At 42.1% G+C, this 14,375-nt stretch overlaps 2 protein-coding genes across 2 annotated transcripts in view; both read left to right on the top strand.

Annotated features, from left to right (window-relative positions):
* The first annotated feature begins 1,007 nt into the window (after positions 1 to 1,007).
* amfrb (autocrine motility factor receptor b) lies at positions 1,008 to 14,218 on the top strand. The gene is made up of 13 exons (XM_076286959.1): positions 1,008 to 2,156; positions 2,262 to 2,354; positions 2,830 to 2,994; positions 4,019 to 4,171; positions 4,538 to 4,578; positions 5,172 to 5,304; positions 5,602 to 5,735; positions 6,135 to 6,245; positions 6,563 to 6,759; positions 8,154 to 8,257; positions 9,532 to 9,666; positions 10,161 to 10,357; positions 12,267 to 14,218. The coding sequence occupies exons 1-13, from the start codon at positions 1,905 to 1,907 to the stop codon at positions 12,442 to 12,444; spliced, it is 1,893 nt and encodes a 630-aa protein (XP_076143074.1). The 5' UTR covers positions 1,008 to 1,904; the 3' UTR covers positions 12,445 to 14,218.
* dpep2 (dipeptidase 2) overlaps positions 14,206 to 14,375 on the top strand; it is a 34,711-nt gene continuing 34,541 nt past the window's right edge. Inside the window, exon 1 of the mRNA XM_076286960.1 lies at positions 14,206 to 14,373. Coding sequence (XP_076143075.1) covers positions 14,302 to 14,373 — 72 coding nt within the window. The 5' untranslated portion in view covers positions 14,206 to 14,301. The remainder of the gene's footprint in view (positions 14,374 to 14,375) is intronic.

The following is a 14,375-nucleotide window of genomic DNA, read 5'->3' as shown; positions in this document are numbered from 1 at the left end:
TTAGATGCATATTCTGTTCTTGACATAATTTATTATCAAGTTATTTTTGTTCATATAATGTGGTCTGTCTCTTAACCAGCAAATGCAAGTTATGTCTGGAATCTGGATGGTGTCAAAATAGGCTTATACAACTTCATTTAATTACCAGGGATATCCAAACAAGGGCAATAGCCTAGATCAGAGGTTGCCAAACTGCAGGGACCCCTTTTGTGGGAGAACATTCCCCTTCCCCTTTTTTTTACAGTGTACTCAAGGAATGGGCAGCTAGCAGTCATGAGATGACTGCTGAATGTGACAACTATTTTGGATGGCATAATTTGATGATGTGAACTGACACGCATTTCTAAGCAGCTAGAGATGGTTTATTCATTGAAGTGAAGTGAGTAATTCAAGTGATTCATGAAACATTGATGTGATCTGTCACAAACATATGAGTTATTGTTAATATGGGTGGGAACAATGGACACCGTTTGCTAGTTTTATTGGTGCAAATGGTCATCATCTATAGATATGCATTTTTGAAATTATAAAGCAAAACTTTAACTTAGTCTTGAACATTATTTCACTGACCCCCTGTCTATGGGTTAAAGATTTATTTTAAATTGAGCTCAGACATTCAAAAAAATAAAGTGTTAATTTAATTAAATTCAGTTAGATCAAATCGAAGTTCAATTAAATCAATTAAATTAATTATATTCAGTAGTGAAGTATGCATATAATAGGCCTATAGGGGCTTATGTGGCTAACAGCTTGGTCTGATGAGAGTGATGCATGTAGCCTAACAAGAAAGTTGTAGTGTGCTCATCAACTTTGGTCAATGTGAACACACACAGTATAATATTAAATAAAATTACCAAGACTAATTTGTGGCTTGACTGTCATTATGAATGAAGTTAGGTTTGATTTCTATTAGTTTGATACATATTAGTCTTGGTGGCATTATGTACTCAATCCAGTAGGTGGCAGCATAGATACCACTTTCCACTTTGGAATTGTGTCTAGTCTTCTCGCACGAAGCACTCTCTAGGTCTGTGGTATAGTCGTCGGAGAAGAATAATGTTTTTGGGACTATGCTGGGATAAGCCACCTGAGTCAAACATATCGGACAGTGAGATTGACATACTCAAGGAACGCATTTGGTAGATGCAACCCTAAAGCTAGATTCTTGTAATGCGCCGTTTCAAACTCTGACGTACATATCTACGCGTATCTGTCATGGTATCCTGGAACCGAAGCTGCTAAGTTTGCTAGCCAGGTCAGGTGAGCCTTAGGTTGATCATTCATGTGATAGCTGGTAACGCAAATATATGTTTTTCATATATTCAACTGCTGTCCATAGTCGTGATACATCTGTCGCGGTGGTTAATCTTGTTCAAAATCTAACGAGAAATAGTTGTCCCATAGGAGAGCTAGAAACAGCTAAACGCGGAGGTTAGCTGAAAAGTGATAGTTTGTGGAAAGCTAGCTTAGGGTTACCTAACGTTAGCGATACATTTGCCAATTGTGGTTTGCTGGCGCTGCCCATCTCATAACATAATTTTGTGAGGCCAATTTCCTGAATTTAGAGATCTAGGCAGGCCCTAGCAAAAACATTTCATTACAGCCTTAGTATATTAGTCTAACCTTAACTCATTTTATTGTGTTGGAACTTTCAGCGATGATTAGCCTCGAATTAACCTAGTTAATAGCTAGCTAGCTCGCCCGCTAGCTTAATATTAGTTATCCAGCTGTCTGGTCCACGCAGCTGACTGTCTGACTGAACGTGTTGACAAGTAAAGTTTTTCCGCGCAGTTGGCTAACTTATTTACATTGGCAGACGAACTTGTTTGGAGCTTCAAGGATCTAAACTCTGTAAGACTGTGAGGATTTGGACATTATTTATTCCCCACACGCTTTAAGTTGCAATGCCACTGATGTTTTTGGAGAGATTGCCATGGCCCAGTTTGCAAACCTACATAGCGCTCAGCGTAGTCCTGTTGACAGGAAGTATCTACAGCGCTTACAGCACCCTGACAGATTTTAGGCTGAAGTCGTCATCTTTGGATGAAGCCCCTGGCTCTGTTGACACTCTCCAGCACCCTGATCAAGATGTGGACAGTGAAGTTGTGTTGTCCACAGTCCTGTGGTACCTTGTTAATGACAGTGTTTATGTTTGGGTAAGCTTCATATGAACAGTATTTTGTCCGTAAATGCACATTCAAATAAGATGGATATGCTGTCGTGGCTCATTTATACAAACTTAATTTTGATTTTACCCTAAGGTGCTTGTCAACACCGCTTGTTGCACTCTTATGGTCATTGCCAAAATGATCCAATGGATGATTTTTGGAGCCCTCAGAGTCAGTGAAAAGCAGGTATGATTATTAATTCAATTCATGCTCCAGTCAGCCATAATACATCAAAAAAGAGGCATTTAATAAGGGAATGATTTAAATACACATGAGTAGAAAAACTGCTGCTCTATGATGCTGAGTAACTATGAGAATGCAGGCTTCTTGCATGGGACTGGTAGGCTACTACTTTTCTAGTGTGAGGTCAGCTATATTAGGAGCGAGCCCCTTCTGTAAAGTTTACTAGGTGTAGAAGTGTTAAAGTTGTGGTGGTTACCTCTCCCTCTAGTCTCGAGACCAAAAAATGAAGACTCGTGTGTACCAAGTTATGAACTTGTGTTGTTAGTATTACTTGTTGTGCCTTCCACCTCAGGTGGTCTTTAGATGCCATACTGCTGTCCACTGTTTTATCTCAGACCAGGGCGACATCTGTTCGCTTGGATAACCTTTGCCATAAGTTTCTAGTTTTCTGACTCTGTTCTTGTCCTGATCTGTCTAGCACTTGAAAGACAAGTTTTGGAACTTCATCTTCTACAAGTTCATCTTTATTTTTGGAGTCCTGAACGTGCAGACCGTGGAAGAGGTGGTCATGTGGTGCCTCTGGTTCGCTGCTCTCATCTTCCTCCACCTCATGGTTCAGTTATGCAAGGACCGCTTTGAATATGTGAGTTAAATTGGGCACTTGTTGCTCTCTAGTGTAAACACAAAAGGGAGTTTGCATTCTAATGTACTAACAGGTGTGGTGAAACCGAAGGGAGTTTTGGGGGCTTGGGGATGCCATGAGTCGTGTAAATGTAGGAAGAACATCTGCTCATCTGCTCTTTCTTAGTCTTGCTCCGAGCCTGTCTTTACACTTTCTTACTTGCATAGCCACAACACAACACAACACATTGCATTTGTATAGTGCTTTTCAAGGCACCCAAAACACTTCACAGTGAAGGGGCTAACGCTGAAACACTACAATAATACAGTATAAACTGTTACAAATTGCTGTGCTATGAGACAGTAAATCTTTTTAAATGAGTGACAACGGTAGGCCATATCTTTTTCAGGTCTGCCTCTATTAATAGTATCTGGCTAAAGCATGTGAGGCCTAGAGTGTTGGTCATGCAAGGGGCTGCTCATGTTGTGCATCTGAGAAGCTAGGTCTCCAGGGACTTGTTTTTATTTGTTGTCAGGTTATGATTGCAGGTTATGGACATGTTACATGTAGGTCAATGTTAAAATGGCATATTCTTTGCTTTTAGATTTTAGGTCGTACCAGACATTGTCCTACCTACTGCCGTTAAGCATTAGGCTATAGTTGGCTGAAGTGATCTATCCTCCTAATATAGGCTCGTTTCCATACAGGTGTTCGGGGTAAAACCTAAGGAGGTGGGAACTTGTCCAGGAACCTGCTCTCACTAGGTCCTCTCAGTCCTTGTGTTTCCATTAAAATTGAAGGACTTTGGTCAAACTCGCCAGCCTCTGGAAGCTTGTTACAGGACATGCCCATATGCGGCTTTTGTTGCACGATCGCGACACTAATTAGATTAACTAAAATTGCATAGCAGATCACACAATCTGACATAACAGGCCGATCTGTGTTTGAGAAGGGGTCTGTTGGGTTCCCGTGTTTTAACTTGTGTGTTTGTGTTTGTGTGTGTGTGTGTGTGTGTGTGTGTGTGTGTGTGTGTTTTGTCCCAAAGCTCTCCTTCTCCCCGACCACCCCTCTGAGCAGTCACATGCGGGTGATGTCCCTGCTGACGGGTCTGCTCCTCTCCTGCTGTGGCCTAGGAGTGCTGTGTGGCCTGTGGGGGCCGGCCCATGGCATGCACACGCTGGCCTTCATGGCTGCTGAGGTGAAATATGTAACATGGCAATCACCCATGAGCTCACCCATGTATTTTTCTCTTTTGCGTAAATACATAGGCCTAGGTGTTCTATTCAAAAGCCTTTGCAAATGTTTGTCAGCAATATGTTGCTCTAAAATTAGCCTGGTTTCAAATGACCCGATGGATGACAGGATGTGTATTTTGGATAGGTGTTATTAATTATAAATTTGGTCTAGCCATCCTACAGTTGATGTGTTCAGCAGTGTTTTGTTTCCTGCGACACATGTGCTCCACAAATACATTCCCTTGTGACAATACAAGGATGTTGTCTAGTTGCAGTGTACAGCTTCTGAATATTTGTTTCAATGTATTTTTTTTCTCTTCTCTCTGTAGTGTATGTTGGTGACCGTGCGCACTGGCCATGTCATTATGCGGTAAGCCTCAGAACACCCAAAGATAATGATCTAATTTCTTGCTTTGGCACCTGGACTTAGTCGCCTCCTGCTTGTTTGAGAGAAATTCCTTTCTCCTTGTTCACCCAGAGCTCGCGTCAGCTGAAATGGCAGCTTTGTGTGGCAAAGGGAAAGGGAGATTAGGGCAAGCTTTATTTAGTTAGCAGACTCATTAATTAAAGGATTATATTTCAGCTTACAAACTGTAGGCTAGTCAAATTAGCATTCTAGTGTCTAAATGAACCTTAGGGCTATGTTTATTAAAGACTGATGTGCACAGAGATGTAAAATCATTCAGCTGTGTTGCTTTTCAGTGTATGTTGACTTTTCAGCAGACCAGTTTAAAATCCTCATGAATGGAAGAAGCACATGTTTTACCGCTAGTGCATGACCTATCATCTCATTTGTCAGTATCCTGGACAGCACACCTGTAGAAATAAACACTGCATGTCCACATTAGGCCGCATTCTCTCAAAGTTCAACAAGTTTAAGCTTTAAAACATAACATTTCACCAGAGGCACACTACAGGTGTGTGGTTGTGGTCACTGAATCACTATCCCCCTCATTCTTTTAGCTACTCCATTCACCTGTGGGATCTGAACCACGAGGGCACCTGGGAGGGCAAAGGTAGCCACATCTACTACACTGACTTTGTTATGGAGATGGTCATGCTGTCGTTGGACCTAATGCATCACATCCACATGTTGGTGAGTGGGGGAGTGGGGCTGGTTTCTGTTCTAACTCACAACGAGGCTTATAGTACTCCAGTCATGGTTGCATGTGTGATGCTAAATTACTAGGGAGAACTATCAAAAGTGTTCACCTGACTATGTATGTAGGCATAGAGATAAAGGATCTTGAATGCCACTCAAATGAGCTATGAAGAGAAATATCCCAGTAGTAGTGATAAATACATGATCACCCTTTCTTCGATCTGTCTCTGTTCCTACCTCTCTCTCCCTCACGGCATCTCACATTATCTCTCTCTCTCACACACTCTCCAGCTCTTTGGGAACATCTGGTTGTCCATGGCCAGCCTGGTGATCTTCATGCAGCTGCGCTACTTGTTCCACGAGGTGCAGCGTCGCCTGCGTCGCCACAAGAACTACCTCCGCGTCATCGACAACATGGAGGCCAGGTCTGCTGCCTTTAGTTGTAGTTAGTTGCTCATGACACCGGCCCCTACTCCTCTGTCATGGCTAGGGATTTACTGCTGGCCTGGTTGTGTAATGTCCAAGCCTTAGGCACAGATTTAGTGCGCCGGTAATCCTTGGCCAGGTTTTGAGTAAATGAGAGGTCTTGAGAATCACCTGGGAGAGTGGGGTGGACTGTGGTCGTAATGCTGATAATCTTTGGTTGGTTGGGGTGTGTGTCTGTGTGTGTGTGTCTGTCTGTCTGTGTGTCTCTGTGTGTGTCTCTGTGTGTGTCTCTGTGTGTGTGTCTGTGTCTGTGTCTGTGTCTGTGTCTGTGTCTGTGTGTGTGTGTGTGAGTGAGTGAAAGAGTTGGTTTTGGCTTACTCCACTGTCTGTTTTCATAGATTTGCAGTGGCCACTGCAGAGGAGTTAGAAGCCAACAACGATGACTGTGCTATCTGCTGGGATACCATGCATACTGCACGCAAGCTGCCCTGTGGGCACCTCTTCCACAAGTGAGTTGTATATTGCTCTGCTGCAGAACCACTATGAGCAAGAGGATTGCTAACATTTGTTTCCTTTTTTCTGGCTTCAAAACATGTTTTTTTTTTTTTATTCCCTCAGAATGCCATGTATAGGTCATATCCTTAGTGACCAGCATAGGCCATATCATTTGTGATCTGACACACCGTGATATGCAACACTGAGTATACCTAGGGAGTTGGCCACTGTTGCCGCTGTTATTTGATCTGTGCTTGCGTGTGCCAGTGTGTTGTGCACATGCATGAATAGGCTTCGGCTTTGTAATGTTTACTGTGTCGTTTCCTCTCAGCTCCTGTTTGCGCTCCTGGCTGGAGCAGGACACCTCGTGCCCGACCTGCCGGCTGCCCCTGAACATCAGCGGCGAGGGGGGCCATGCCCGGGATCCCCCGCAGAGGGGGGCCCTGGAGGGCAACCTGGCCCCTGGGGGCCCCGCCGCAGACGCCCGACCCCACATCAACCAGCACAATCACTTTTTCCACTTTGATGGTAAAAGCCCATGCAGGATCTCAGATGTGACCTTAGATAACTGCAGGCTTTTATTATGCCAGATGAACTGTGCATTGTTTGCTTTACTTGGCCCCACCTCAACCTGCGTGTTGCAGCCTCTTTGAAGTGAAGAGTAGTGTTTTGTGTATTCACCAATACTAGGGCTGGGATAAACGATTATTTTTTAAACGATTAATCTAGCGATTATTTTTTCGATGCATCGATTAATCTAACGATTCATTTTTTCAGTCCGATTCAATTTCGATTCGATTATCGATTATCTCCTCATTAATTGGCTAATAGCAACTTATACATGTTTAATTACATATCTGAATGAATTAAACATGAATTCTTTAACATTGCAATATATGTTTATTGCTCTTAAGATTCCAAAATAAAAGACTATACAAGTGCAAAGTAATGCATTCTTAGTCAGAGGTAGCATTCAATAAAGTTCAGTAGTGTATAGGTCTAATTGAGTGCCTGTCACTTTAAGACGTCTTGCAATTAACATTAACACAGTTAAAAGGCTGCTGATGTGTTTATGCAATTCATAACGTAGTTAGTTCAAATAAGATTCGTACTTCCTTGGGACAAGCACTTTTGAGTCTTGGAGAACACCTTTCCATTTACATCCGGATTTTGCAAACATTCAGAGTCAATAAAATGAGCCCTGCATGAGTAACGAAATACAAGCAGCTGTAAGTAAGCATGCTAAACTTGACATCCAAACAGTATTCTAACATTAGCTTTGAGATACTGCTTGATTGCATACTGTAACTTAACTTAGTTTAGTCTCCTCAATGTACTATGTTGTGATAAGACCTTAGCAGAGTTTACTTTAACTTTAATGCAGCAGTTTTGAACAAATTTGCGCTGCATGGTCACGATGCTAAGCGAATTTAATAGCAATTTAGCCCACTGTGTTCTATGCAGTGCTTCTATGTGGCAACAACAATCATTCAACAATCGTGAATATTTTGTTAAATGCACATGCAGAGGAGGAGCAGCGGGCTCGTTACGAGAGAAAGCGGGCGGGGCGAGGAAAGGCTGTGTGAGTAAAAAGTGCAGCTCAATGAAATTATTTTATCTTATCTTTAATTTAAATAGTACAACATCAATGTGTGCTGGCCGGTTTTGATAAAAATATTAAGCAGCACACGTTATGCTTGACGAATCGACGCGCATATTTTGCGTCGACGTCATCGATTACGTCGACGCGTTGTCCCAGCCCTAACCAATACTGCTGGTGTTTGGATTATGTAGTTGGATCTTTATTTTTTGCAATATCTAGAATAAGTTTGAATCTTGTGTGAAATGATAATGATAGTATTCACATTGTGGGCATTGCTAATGGGTACATGTTTGACTTCCCACGGTGTTGTGGTTTGCAGGATCTCGCATTGCCAGCTGGCTGCCCAGCTTCTCAGTGGAAGTCATGCACACCACCAACATGCTGAGTATTGCACAGGCTAACAACTCCCAGCTCAATGCTATGGTGAGACACTTAATGATTTTTTGTTGTTTTGGGAAGTGAGAGCAAAATATTAAAGGGACACCAGACAAGCTTGATGCTTTTTCTCTACGAAACTCCCCCTCGCTCGGTCTGAAGCTTTTTTTCCTTTTCTTTGCATCTTCCGTCAAGGGTTTTCGCTGCTTCTTCACTGGCTCTGCCATTATACACACGTTTGCAACAATCGCTAGAGTTTCGTTAGCCTGCCTCTGTGCTGTATGCAGGATGTAAACTGATCCTGCTTCGGTCGGCGGGTAGGATACACCGAACTTGCAAGTGGGATATTCTTCTTACAGGCAGTAGGGGCGGGCGAGAGAGTCTTCATTCGCCCTGTAATGAGTCATTTAACCATATACCAACTTACGAAGATGATTAATTAACACGAAAACGTTGCCTGGTGTCCCTTTAAAGTATAAAATGAATACACGTTACTTTATCACTACGAGTTGGAGATTCAGGAAGAAGTTGCTGGAGCCTATTGTGAATGGAGCTAATCAGTGTAAAGCTCACTCAATTATTCCTAATAACGCCTTGAGGGGGCGCTATATATCTGCTTAAACGGGCCATTTTATTCCCCAGCCTACCCTAATTACAGGGTTGTAAATGGGCTTGTAAAATAGCATCTGAACATTGTTTTTTAAAAGACCATAGTTGCATACAGTACCTTTAATGTTAGCACCAGAAAACATAAATATCTTCATCATTCTATGTCATCTTATTTTGCATATATCAATCTTTTTAGCACAGAAGCGTTTTGGCACAGTGCTACCTTCAATGTGCTCTGCACACGGCCTTTTCTCCTTTTTTGGTTACTTATAAGTTTGGCCCAGCACTCTTAAAGACAAAAAAAGAGAATGAGTGAAGCCAGATCCTACCGTTGTATTCTCAAACTCAGCAGAGAGTTGGTTTCACTCTACTTTTCTAGAGAACTTGCCTGAAGGGTTTCACTTTAGAGTTTCACTCTACTTTTCTAGAGAACTTGCCTGAAGGGTTTCACTTTAGAGTTTCACTCTACTTTCCTAGAGAACTTGCCTGAAGGGTTTCACTTTAGAGTTTCACTCCAACCCTACAGGCAAGTTCTCTAGAAAGCCAGTGCATCATTTGGTAGACAGGCCCAACCTTAGTATGATAAACACCAATAATTCCAGTAGTATGATAAACACACCAATAATTCCAGTCAGTCTCTGTTCCTTAGTTTGCCGTTTCGCAGACAGACTGCAGCCAGATGGGTGGTAACACCTTGTCCCCTTCTCTCTCAGGCCCATCAGATCCAGGAGATGTTCCCTCAGGTGCCTTACAACCTCCTGCTCCAGGACTTGCAGCTCACACGCTCAGTGGAGGTCACCACCGATAACATCCTGGAGGGACGCATCCAGGTGCCTTTCCCTACTCAGGTGATTTCTGCTTCCCTGACCTTTCTGTTGGGAGTCATTAGTAGGCAGCCAGTAGGCCATTTGACTCTTTCAGTTCTAAACACATGGAAGACCATATCACTACAGTAATTTCCAGTGTATTAGCCGCATTGTGTATAAACCGCAGGACAGTGTTGTATGCAAGTTAAAAGAAACAAAACCATATTAATACCATATTAACTGCCCCCCTTGTATTAACCTCATAGCTGAAGAAATTTTGCAAAATCAATATATAGGCCGCTGCTAATAGTTGGGAAATTACGGGTATACCAAGCGTGGTATTCAAAATCCAGAATAAGAGGACAAAATAAGGGACATAAAAGCTACTAGATTAGAGAAAGAGGTAAGATTCGTTGACAGCCTGAGAGTCTTGTAGATGATGCAGTGGCAATGATAAAGCAGCAATGTACAATGTACACAGCATCAGGCAGAGTTACTCTTAACCCCTGTTATACATGGTGTGTGTGTGATGGCAGACGGTGGAGCGGGTCCCTCTCCAGATGGGCGCGCCCCCTGAGGATCTGGCGGCGGGGAGCAGCGCCTCGGGCGGGGACGCCGCGTCTGCGGAGCCAGAGAGTGTGGAGGTGCGGGGCAGCCGCTTCTCCAAGTCGGCTGAGGAGCGCCAGAAGATGCTTCTGCAGAGGAAGGAGGAACTACTCCAGCAAGCGCGCAGGTACACAACAGCACTGCAGGGCCGAGCATATTTTTCATTGTTGGTTGTATGGTTAGTTTTGTTTCGTTTGTGATTTTGTAGTGTATTGAGACCATGTTACATGGTGATACTGCACTATGAACAATAAATGTATTGATTGATTGGTTAACAATTTTAAACAGAAATGTTGCCATTTGTTACATGGCACCAGAGTTAGCATTGGACTAATTCACATCTGTCCTGAGATATGCTTTTGATTGTGTTTTAAAGGAACTTGAAAGATCGCAGGTAATATCTCATATGTGATCTCATTACCATAGCATATGCACTTTTTGATATTTTTCTTTATCATAAAGGCTAAATTGTTGTGGAGTGTCATGTAAGATTAGGCATAGGTTGTGAAAAAATATTTAATGTCCTCTGTGATTATCAGATTTTAAGTTCCATATATCAAAGAAACTTTGTGAAAGCTTTAAATGATGTTTAAAAAGACAGATAAGAAGACAGATAGTCCTGGTGTATGAGTTTAGATTAGATCTCAGCATAGAGTTTAGTTTCTGAGCTTAGATTAGATTAGATCTAAACTGTGTAGGCATTATAATGATCACGTGAAAACATTCTCACACTTAAAAGACCTTATATAGGACTGTACTGGTTGTCCTGAAGAAAACACAATGTCAAAACTCCAATGTGTCTCCAATGTGCCAAAACTCCAGTCGCCTCAGTTGCCTCAGTGTTTTCTCTAGTGCAGTGGTCTCAAACTCCCAGCCCACAGGCCACATCCGGCCGACAGGACAGTTTCTCGAGGTCCCTTGGTAATGAGATTCAACCCTGCAAATCAATTTTGTGTTTCATTTTCCTTCTTTCGTTTTGTTTCTTCTTTGTTGCTTCTTGAGAATAGACCCTTTCAAGAGAGTTCCATTATCAGCATCATAGTTGGCCCCACAAGGCTTCCGTTTTAACATTCCATATATTATCTTAATGTAGAGGAAGTAGATTGAGAACCAAATAGAACTTTCAAGCATTGTTTTTGTTTTTATTGTTGAAAGGGTCTATATTTAACTGTCTTATGTAGGCCTGCTCGACTAACGTTAGCTTTGGGACCGCAGTTTCATAGACTAACATCATAGACTCACCACAAGGGAACCAGCAAAACTATTCCCTGAAAATAACAAAAGGTATTTCTGAAAAAAAGGAAATGTTGACCAGAAGCATTGGCAGTTTCAAGAAAAGTAGCCTAGACAATATGACTAATTATTATGAAGCAACAATCTGTCTTTTGCCCTAGGACAAAAAGAACCTTGGAAATGAGTAGCCTATGAGAGGAAAAATGACTAGCATAACTTCGGAGAAACGTCTTTTCGTAGAACCAAGGGCCAGAAAGGACATTGATGCAGCCAAAGGCAAAGTTATTTAATAAGTACTGTTTCTGAAGTTAACGGTTATGCTGCATTTTGTGAATATCGTCTGCCCAGATAATGATATTTAGAAAGTAAATACAAATACAGTCTCATATGCAATGGCAGAACGTTAAAACATGATGTACAGGTGTGCACTAAACCAAGAGGTGCGAATATCCACTCACTTGATAAAAACACAGACATGTGCTAATGTCAAATGACAATGCTCAACTAGCTATTTATCAGGGGTTGGAATGACTGTTTTTATATGACAGAGGATTTTCCCCTAATTCCCTATTGCACTAACCCACCCCCCAGCACCTCCAGACTATTTCAATGGTTATTGGCACTGTACAAATGGTTGTATTGAAATTGAAAACACTCTCACACACGCACACAACCAGACGGAAATGAAATCTACCCCGCACAGCCCGTGAAATCACACTGCATAGAGGAGTCTGCTGTCTGAGGTTAGTGTATTGTGTACAGGCTATTAATATCTGTGTATGTTCCTTCCTTCCTTCTCATAGGAGGTTCATGAATAGAAGCCCGGGAGAGGAAGAGGAGTATGAAGACGAGGATGAGGACGAAGATCTGCCGTCTCTGGAGGAAGCTGAGCCCAGCTCAAACCCAGCACTGAGGAAGCGACACACTTTGGCAGCCGCTGCCGAGCGCCGCATGCACAGGCAGCCATACCCTACGGAGTGAGCCAGGACACTGAGGACCCTTGAGCAACACACATACACACACACACACACACACACACACACACACACACACACACACAGATACACTCACCAGTAAACAAAGCAGAACCAGTTCAAGCAGCCTACGCTCTCTCTCACACACAGCCTTCTCTTAAAACAGTAGTTAAAAGTACCTACAGAGAACCAGACGAGACAAAGCGGAGAACTGCTGCTTCGAGGGTTGCCTTAGCCAGATCTGATCGGTCGGAGGAGTCTGTCTTCCTACTCCAGATAGCTACTAGGAGCTTTCTTGAAGAGCGTTGGCATGGCGTTGAAGCTTTCAGTGTTGCAAAGGACGATAGACGATGGCTGGTGGTAGCATGCAAGTTTGAGATGGCTGCTGCATGGTGTGTGTTCAGAAATTGTGTGTTGCAGAGTCACAACAAGCAACAGAGTTGGTTGCTACTCTTTTTTTTCCCCCTTATTTTTGTCGGGTCCGAAGAAGACGTTTATAGCTGTGGTTTAACCTGGGATGTCAGTGTTGTTTGTGTACGGGATACTCATGTTGCATCTCTCTCTCTTTTTCTTTCTTTTTTTCTTTCTTTCTTTCGCTCTGTCTCTCTCTTTCTTTCTTTCTTTCTTTCTTTCTATCTTTTCCTTGTATTGCTCTTGAGCCAGAATCTACCACCGGAGTGTTCTAATTGGATCTAGCAGTCGAGCGGAGACAAACTGTACTACATAGATAGACTTTGCTCCCACATCACCCTTATTACTACTGCTTAAGGCTACATATCAGACATCCATATCATTGTCTTCCTGATGAGACTGTCAGTTTGTCATTTTATCCAGCCTCATTGTTGATTACAGCATGGAACTTTTGTCTATGTGTTACTAACCCATGCCCCCATTTTATTTTTCTAATGTAGGTGGATGGCAACATAGCCACTTGTTATTCTACTCCACACAATCTGCCCAACTTTTAAAAAAGCACTACTTACTTTTTAAAGTTAGCCTTTTGTTAGTATCAAAGACTGCTAAGGACATTTTTACCTTTAAATGATCAATATATTCAGAATGTATGGGTTACTTTCTTACAGTCTTAAAGGGACACATATCCCCTGTTGCACATGGTGTTCAAACAAAAGCAGAAAAGGCTGTGATGTAAAACATTGACACACACATTGACACATAGATAAGAAGTTGTTTTTTTGTCTACTGTATGGGGGCTCATGTAGAGGTTACATAAAATGTTCCTGTTTGCGTTTCTTTGCCTACTTGAGTGAGGTGGGCTAATATCTCCCATTAACAGTAACCGTTTACATTTAGCTAACAACCGGAGAGGTGCTGTTGCAGTGCCTGGCCATAAAGCTACCATGTGTTATCTGTCGAGTAACACTCCGGCGAAGGTATTACATTTGATTTTCTTTATGTCCTTGACCACCAGCAGAGAGAAACTAACATGCCCGGTTATGCCACCATGTGAGATGTGCAATGGGAGATTTTATTTTATTTTAGGTTGCTGGACATTCAGCTGTTTGCCCTATGCACACATTTTTTTGTCAAGTATATTTTATTTCTGAAGTCTATTTTGTTTCTCAATATTTTTCCCCAACATTTTAGATGATGGTCTGAAATGTTTTCTCAATGAGAGATTGGCTTTAGGGCCTACTGATAGAGCTTTATTAAATTATTGTGCCTAAATTGGAGAGTAGTGTCAGTGCTGAATGAATTAGTTTTTATATGTATTATAATTGTACCATTATGAATATATCTGCTAATTAAAGTTTTTAAATTAAGCTTTAATCTACTGTTCTTTGTTTATATGAACATCCGTAATTTAGTCAGTAGAGGGCGATGATGAGACTAAAATCTCCGACAAATGTATGATTTAGTCTGGTTCATAAAGTTCAACATTACAGCGTCATGGGTGGGGTGTACCGACATGGACATGGT

The sequence above is a fragment of the Alosa pseudoharengus genome, unplaced genomic scaffold, assembly GCF_046254945.1.
Source record: "Alosa pseudoharengus isolate Yale_2024_CS ecotype anadromous, Long Island Sound unplaced genomic scaffold, YU_APseudo_1.1 YU_APseudo_1.1_scf_16, whole genome shotgun sequence".
In the NCBI taxonomy this organism is placed as follows: domain Eukaryota; kingdom Metazoa; phylum Chordata; class Actinopteri; order Clupeiformes; family Clupeidae; genus Alosa; species Alosa pseudoharengus.
Note: the sequence above shows the minus strand (reverse complement) of the source record. Positions and strands in the feature narration are given on the sequence as shown.